Genomic DNA, 8,866 nt, shown 5'->3' with positions numbered 1-8,866 from the left:
TTTGGCACACCCACTGACCCAGACTTGGTCACTTGCAGATTCTTTGATGGCTCAAAGGATCTACTATTTTTCTCTGTTTTTAACGATTCTTCTCAAATTTGGTTAAAAAAAATACATCCCATGACACTCCTTGAGTTGCTGCCGATTTGGTAAAAATGAGAGCAGCCATTTTGGAGCCCTTTGTCATCATACATATTATAACACAGATGTATTGAGGTCTACCGAATGACGTCTCACAACGTGTGCGGTCGTCCTTGGCGGTCAAGAAAGCCGCCGGGATCATTGCGCAGACGACACTTCTAGACCGCCAATATTTTTTGTGCGCATCACGTGCTCCCCATAAATCGGCCGGAAACGAAGCAATTGGAAAACCTGGATACAGCTAGTAATACTACACACACACATGCACACACACTCGCACATGCACACACACACAGATCGAGCTGAGCTTTGTGTATTTAATTAATGACACAATCATGTCCTTTATACAGGTCAGATATAAGTTATTCTGTGGACACTACTCTCTTTATTAAAGGCACAGTAAGCCTCCCGTAAACCATCACAGATACGGTCAGGCTTTTACACACAGTACAAACACCCTTTCATTTAAACACTCACCGATTGAGAACATCATAGGTGCCCTCCGTAAAGAGCGAACAATTTTCAAAGAATTTATTTTTGCGTGGTTTATCTTACCCCTGAGCCATCGTGAACCCGTGTGATCCAGTTTCCCTTTTTCACAATGTAGTCAGTTAGTCATTTGAATGCGACTCGATGTGAGCTTATCTACAATAGCACGTTTTTATGCACGAAACAAACGGCTGTGGTTCACAAGAACTCTAGCGATGGCTTTTGACTGTTGAGAGGAACGGAGATATGCCGCATAAACCGTCGTCTGCTACGACCCTTGCGTGACCCTGCTTCCGGGCTTTTCTTTTTTCAAACTTTCACAACTTCGAATTGCACTGATCTTGTCTTGATGAAAAAAGAATTGTTTTTTGATTAAAGAATGTTTGCCGTAACAAGCTGTCAATTTATTATTTAGATTTTAAAAGTTAGGTCTAGCGCAAAAACGCACCACGGTCCAAAAACATTCTGATAATCATCGATCCACGGCTATCGCCAGTTTAAGGGAAGTAACTCATTTTTGACCTGAGTTCAGGATGGGTCCAAAAAGTGTTCGAGACAATCTGCAAAATTAATTCTTTAAAAATTGCTCGCTCTTTACCTAGGGCACCTAGGATGTTCCCGTTTGGTGAGCGTTCAAATAGAAGGGTGTTTGTACTGTGTGTAAAAGCCTGACAGTATCTGTGATGGTTTACGGGAGGCTTGCTGTCCGGGCGTGATTTCCGGGATATTCATAACAGCCGTCCAGCACCAAAACGAGGCGCCATTGTTGTAAAGGGCCAAGTCCACGAAAATAAATTCTTTGAAAATTTCTCACGCTCGACAGAAATCAGCCAGGATGTTCCCGTTCGGTGAGCGTTTAAATGGAAGTATGCTTGTACTGTATATAGACGCTCGGGGAGCTCTGTGATGGTTTACGGGAGGCTTACTGTGCCTTTAAGGAACACTTAATATTTTCAAAAATTCTCTGGATAGAAACAATTTATGTTTGAGGTCGATTTGAACCTTTTTTCAAAAGAAAGCATGCCAGAAGAGAACGCTGTACACTTATAAAATAGAATGAAGAACGAATGTTTTTATTACAAATAATCATCATATAGCAGGCAAAAGGCTATCTGGCCTTCAGGCCGTATATTATATGATATGATTGATATATGATTTATTATTATCATAATTATGAATTTGTTCGTTATACTCTTGATCTGCAGGGTAGAGACTATGTACCAAATATACTGGAGTCCAGTGGTGACAAGTTTATGAAAGTGGTGAGTGTTTTCTTTCATTCTTGACTGTCCCATTTGAATAGTCTAGTTAAATTGTTAGTTAAGGGGCAGACCGTAATTATTATGCATGGGGTAAGTCAGCGACTTACAAATACAATTACAAATACTAATTAACGGATAAGGTTTCACCACTGTTTGCGTTGATATCCAATGGTCTGTCTCTTGATAGCTGAAATGGATAGCTTTCTTTCTTAACTATCACAATTGAATAGGTTACGGTTTAGTTTTGTAAGTTCAGGCAGACCGTGATTATCATGTATGGGGCAAGTGAGCGACTTACAATTACAAATACTAATTTATTGATAAGGTTTTCAGGGATGTTGCTACACATTCAAACCTATAGGACAAATGTCCTAGTTCTTTAGCATCAATAGGACATTTGACCGCTTTCAGAAATTTCAATAGGACGTCACTGCACAACTTCAGTGCACCTGTACGCGAGAGTGCTTGGTCGCTTTTTGAAAATGTGTATCTTTAAAGGAACATTAACGTATATCGCGCTGTCCGAAGGAATTGAGTTCTTATCGGACAATGTCAGCGCTCAGTTCAAAACGATAGGACATCTGACCGCCATGCGGCTATGTAAATCGGACATTTGAGCCTCTTAATCGGTCTATGTCCGATGTCCGACGCCTAACGACATCCTTGGGTTTTACGTGACTGTTTGCATTGATCCCCATAGTGCGTCTTTTGATAGCTGAAATGGATAGCTTTCTTTTGTAACTGTCATTATATTTGAATAGTTTAGTTTTGTAAGTTAAGGCAGACCATACTTATCTTGCATGGGTTAACCCAGTCCAGTCAGTGACTTACAATTACAAGTACGAACTAACGGATAAGGTTTTACCACTGTTTGGTCGGTCTTTTGATAGCAAATTTGATTTTGGGGGATGTCTTTGCTGTAGGTTCCACTGTATAGACACTACGTCATTTAAACTGAATCTGTTTTCTGAATAAGGTCGGGAAATGAATGGCCTTTTCAGTCAAATACTTGGTTTTAAAATCAACAGCCTCATCAGAAAGATCTGCCCTCAAAAGTATCTGCCTACTTTTTATGACGGGTAGTATAGAACATTTTAAAGGCATAGAAAGCTGATGACTATTCACGCTAATTGCTTTACCCACAGCTGGAGACATGCTAAATTAAGTTCCCTGCAAGATATTGTGGTCTAGGACCCCTTAAATGTTGAGATATTTGAATTTTTATTTTGATCTAGATCGTCCTATTTATAGATTTGCCAACAGAGGAAACGTTGACGCAAGGGAAATAACTCCGCGTCTTTGTTGACATCCTCACTTTTTCAGAGGCTAGAACAAGCTGTAATGCATGTATATGGTCCGCGCATTGCGACATATCGTCATTATATGGCCTTATGATGCATTTGACATCGATTGTGGGCAAACTACACATCGTAAACACGGGAGCGAGTTAGTAAGCCTTTAAGTTTAACAAAATAAGACATTGATGAGTACATCGACCCAATGGTCTTTATAGTTGACAGACAGACAAATAAATGAAGAGAAAACTAGAGGGTGTGAAAACTTAACCAATATTGATTTGAAAATAACAATTGCAGTTTCAAACATGTTGGTCAATCTCTTGGTGGAGCTCTCCGGTCATCATGACTCTTCTTTACAGAAGAGGTAAGTTCTTTGTTATACTATAGCCACTCCTTTGTTATACTATATATCCATTTCTTTGTTGTATTTGTAATATCCCCATGTCTTTGTTATAGAAGCCATTTCTTTGTTATACTATAGCCATTTCTTTGTTATATTGCTATTGCTGTTTTTTTAGTGTTTTTTTTTACCTTAAGCCAGGATAGCAGGACAAGCTTGTTGATTTGTACTAAGTTATAATTTCGCCCCATCTATGAGTAAATATTGAGTAAGCATTTTATGTTATTTCCATTTGATTCAATGTTCCGCCTCTGGATAATTGAATGTGTCTACTATCAAGTTACAGTGCATTTTTCTTCTCAGGTTATATGTGCCAAGAAGGAATTGTGTCCATTGGAAAATTGCTGCTCTCCATGGGATTGATTTATGCAGGAGCGTTCTGTATAAGAGGTAATTAATTTTATGCTAATTTTTATTTTTGTCATTTTCACAACTTTATTGACATATTGTCCCATTGCTGGGAAATTCGGGTCGCTTCCTCCCGGTGAAAAGCTAGCAGCAACAGAGTGGCGCTACCCCGAGGTGTATGCGTGTTTAGGTGTAATCAGCCTCCTGCACTTATGGCAGAATGACCGAGGTCTTTTACGTGCCACAGTCGTGACACCGGGGTGAAACATGGATACCGTCTTTGAGTCTGCACATATACTTGACCCGTCCCGGCCTGGATTCGAACCCGTGACCCTCGGATCACAAGTCTAGTGCTCTACCCACTGAGCTACCCGTGACCCGCGGATCATAAGTCTAGTGCTCTACCCACTGAGCTACCCGTGACCCGCGGATCATAAGTCTAGTGCTCTACCCACTGAGCTACCCGTGACCCGCGGATCATAAGTCTAGTGCTCTACCCACTGAGCTACCCGTGACCCGCGGATCATAAGTCTAGTGCTCTACCCACTGAGCTACCCGTGACCCGCGGATCATAAGTCTAGTGCTCTACCCACTGAGCTACCCGTGACCCGCGGATCATAAGTCTAGTGCTCTACCCACTGAGCTACCCGTGACCCGCGGATCATAAGTCTAGTGCTCTACCCACTGAGCTACCCGTGACCCGCGGATCATAAGTCTAGTGCTCTACCCACTGAGCTACCCGTGACCCGCGAATCATAAGTCTAGTGCTCTACCCACTGAGCTACCCGTGACCCGCGAATCATAAGTCTAGTGCTCTACCCACTGAGCTACCCGTGACCCGCGGATCATAAGTCTAGTGCTCTACCCACTGAGCTACCCGTGACCCGCGGATCATAAGTCTAGTGCTCTACCCACTGAGCTACCCGTGACCCGCGGATCATAAGTCTAGTGCTCTACCCACTGAACTACCCGTGACCCGCGGATCATAAGTCTAGTGCTCTACCCACTGAGCTACCCGTGACCCGCGGATCATAAGTCTAGTGCTCTACCCACTGAGCTACCCGTGACCCGCGGATCATAAGTCTAGTGCTCTACCCACTGAGCTACCCGTGACCCGCGGATCATAAGTCTAGTGCTCTACCCACTGAGCTACCCGTGACCCGCGGATCATAAGTCTAGTGCTCTACCCACTGAGCTACCCGTGACCCGTGGATCATAAGTCTAGTGCTCTACCCACTGAGCTACCCGTGACCCTCGGATCATAAGTCTAGTGCTATACCAACTAAGCTGTGTGATTGTGATGGACTGTGATTCTGTATTCTATTAAATTCACTTAGTTTTGTCTGAACCAGCTGTTTGTTTTGATAAGGGAAAGAAGAATTTCTTAATTGGTGATTCTGCAGATTTGTGGCTACAAATACAATGTTCATACACTCTCCCAAAAATGTAACTCAAGATCATGCAGAATTTAAACCAATTTAGCGTCCCTGAAACTAGTTTGACTACACTGTGTCAAAAAACAAGAGTGGTAAGAGCATGGAACGTTTAATTCAGTGAAAACCTGCTCGTGCCTTATCCCCCTTTGTGTGTACTCGCAAGCACAAGACCAAGTGCACACGGAAAGATCCCATAGAGTTCGGTGGGTTATAGAAACACAAAAATATCAAGCATCACATCCTCCGAAAGCGGCGTATGGCTGCTTGCATGGTGGGGTAGAAACGGTCCTACACGTAAAAATCCACTCGTGCAAAAACACGAGTGTACGAGGGAGTTTCAGCCCATGAACGAAGGTGAAAAAGGTGTAAGGTTGAGACTGTATGTGACTAAATGATGTTTTTGTTGCTATGCTAGGTTAGTTTGCTTGTATTGTCTGATTTCATAATTTGTATATATTTATTGTGTGTGTTTATCTGTGTGTGTGTGTTTATTGGAATTATATATAGGTTACACACTCCGAGTTCTGAATATCGTGCATATTTTCCCTAGGGTCGATTTTCAGGTATTACCGAGCCTCTGGCGAGGTAATACCTGTAAATCGACCCGAGGGAAAATATGCACAATATTCAGGACGAGGTGTGTAAGCTTTTTATCCCATTACTCCGACGTTTTCATTAAAAAAACGAACTTTTTGACACAAACTCTGCAAGTGCCTGTTTACTGCTCATCAAACCTTCTGCCACCGAATATCGTGTCATGATATTCATGTGCGAAACGAGTCCCCTTTTGTCTTTTTGTTTCCAGGATTGTGCCGTTGAATGCATTTGATACTGTGCAGTTACCGGCCGGTTTCAGTCGGTTACCCGAGCTGGCATTCGTCAAAACTGCGAAAGACCGCATTCTGATAATCTTCGCTTCACAGCTAGCGACGGGAGAGAATAATACCCGAAGGGAAGTAACTCATTTTTGACCCGAGTTCAGGATTCGAAAGACAGCGTGTGTGATTTTACAAGCGATGAAGATGATTGCTGAGTTTGTGCTTATTCGAGCCTTTGTGCTTCAGTGTTCAAATTTGTATTACCTACTGCTTCAATCGTCACTTACTGATTTAGGTGAGCCTATAACTTTGATGTCTGTCGTTGTCTTAGGCCATTATAGGTATCTGTCTGGGGAAAACGGCGCACCACTGTCGAGTTGTTTTTATGCGGCGACGCATGTAGCCTAGTGGTCTCTGTATGTCCAAGATCCGACCTTCTTCGCCACCTTTTATTCTAACAGTATCACCAACTTTGAAAATGGCAATTTCCATGCTGGTCAACTTGAGCTGAAGATACTACATGTATAGCAAACGGCAGATCCTGCAGCAGACGACAGATCTGTAGCAGACGACTGATGAGACAGCCTTGTTCTGTTGAAGGATAAGGATAAGATAAGGATAAGATTTTATATAGTCCATGAGGGTAACCTCACAGAAATTCGGGCTGCTTTCTCCCTGGGGAAAGCGAGCTGCCATACAGTATACGGCGCTACCCATTTTTTTGTTGTTTTTTTGTTCCTGCATGCGTGTATTCATGTTTCCAAGCCCTGAGACTTAATGCCGTGTGAGATGGAATTTTTTTACACTTTATTTCAAGTCACACGGGTATTTGGTGGACATTTTTATCTATGCCTATACAATTTTGTCAGGAAAGACCCTTTTGTCAATCGTGGGATCTTTAACGTGCACACCCCAATGTAGTGTACACGAAGGGACCTCGGTTTTTCGTCTCATCCGAAAGACTAGCACTTGAACCCACCACCTAGGTTAGGAAAGGGGGGAGAAAATTGCGGCCTGACCCAGGCCTGAACACGCAACCTCTCGCTTCCGAGCGCAAGTGCGTTACCACTCGGCCACCCAGTCCACCATAGTTAGCAATCAATGCTCTAAAAGCGATAACAAATGAACAAAACTATAAGCATACTGTTTTAGTGTAAGTTATATTTTGTCGCTCAAGATTTTGAATCAGGATGCTCTTGGGATTGATCTAAGCGGTTGCCCATGAAGCGTACCACGTTACGACAACTTTACTAGAGTTGTGCGCCTTGAATCACTGAGTGTCTCTATCGCTCTCTCTCGTGCTCTCTGTCTCTCTCTCAGTCTCACCGCGTCGGACAACTCATAATCTTCACTCAGCTCTATTCACCCAAACAGATTATGTACATTCTTTGTTGTTTTCTTTATTTCTTCAATGATAATGTTTTGTAGATCGTTAGCCAAACGTCAGTTCGACTTTTATACCGCAGAATATCTCAATCGTTTTGCTGAAAAAAAGTAGTCCCCGAGTTAACGATAAATATGCAGATGACCTCTAAATTATTCAAATGTACTCTGAGATCAAGGACAATGACAGGTGAGATCGAGACTCGGTTGTGATCGATAATCCATATGGTTGTGATGGATTATCCAGAATAATCCCCTCAACAGCTAACAGAGACAAAGAGGCAGGTCATGGGATAAAAAGAGCTTGGAGCTGTGAATCAGGACTTGCGCTATAGAAAAGTGATTTATTATTATTATTACATGTAGGCACGTTTCATGATATTGAGGATTGCAGTTTCCCTCTCACACACAATATTCCAAAATAATAAATAGTCAAACAGGGGCCAAAAAACAGTTTGCACCAAGAGTTCAACTTTTTATCTATCCAAAACAGTAAAAAAAATTATATGAACATTCGTATTTCCAAGATGATTGGCGTTCCAAGACGCTATATCCTAAAACCCCCAAAACATGCTTTTACAACTTCAGTGCATAATAACTGCCCAAAGGTGCTGTTTAAAGCAACCATTGATAATAATTTTTAACATACTCCTTGAACACATTAATAAAAACGGTTAACTTGCAAATAAAGGGACAGTATTGATCAGAACAATGGTAAGATAAAGGACGCTACTTATATTTTGTACATTTTTTATCTTTATCGTTTCCTGTAGACCTCAGAAGTTCTAACCAGCTTAAGAAATCATTCTAAAATCGAAAAACAAACATCTATACAGTTTGTACGCAAAGTAGATTGATATTTGACACAGTCACACAGACATACGTGGGCTATGGGGCAACCCTACCCCCTAAATTTGAAAACGGGGTCAATTTCTTAACTGCATGCATTCAGCAAAACAATCCCTAAAAATTTATTTTTTTCACAAATGAACTTATGACTTTAGAAAAGCATTCAAAAATGCATATATACAACGCTTTTTCTTTGGTCCCAATTCAAGGGGGTGTGCTATTCTCAGGTAACACTGTGAACGCTCAAATGAGACTTGGTCACATGTCAAAATAGTAATCCCCCCTGTTGTTCATGGTTCGTTGGTGGGATTTTTTTTTATCTGAGCCATTGGCAAGCATGAAATGTTATCAACATTAGGAAAGACATAGTATCTCCCATTGTCTTTTGCGCGCTAACACTTCACACAGATCTCCTCTCGATCTGGCCCATCGGGGAAATGGG

General features: G+C 41.9%; 1 protein-coding gene across 1 annotated transcript in view; it reads left to right on the top strand.

The window, feature by feature from the left end:
• Positions 1-8,866, top strand: part of LOC138949350 (phosphatidylserine lipase ABHD16A-like) — a 36,201-nt gene that overhangs the window by 622 nt on the left and 26,713 nt on the right. The window contains exons 2-4 of the mRNA XM_070321142.1: positions 1,836-1,892; positions 3,488-3,554; positions 3,894-3,980. Of these exons, the coding sequence (XP_070177243.1) occupies positions 1,836-1,892; positions 3,488-3,554; positions 3,894-3,980 (211 nt within the window). The remainder of the gene's footprint in view (positions 1-1,835; positions 1,893-3,487; positions 3,555-3,893; positions 3,981-8,866) is intronic.

The sequence above is a fragment of the Littorina saxatilis genome, linkage group LG15, assembly GCF_037325665.1.
Source record: "Littorina saxatilis isolate snail1 linkage group LG15, US_GU_Lsax_2.0, whole genome shotgun sequence".
NCBI lineage: Eukaryota > Metazoa > Mollusca > Gastropoda > Littorinimorpha > Littorinidae > Littorina > Littorina saxatilis.
Note: the sequence above shows the minus strand (reverse complement) of the source record. Positions and strands in the feature narration are given on the sequence as shown.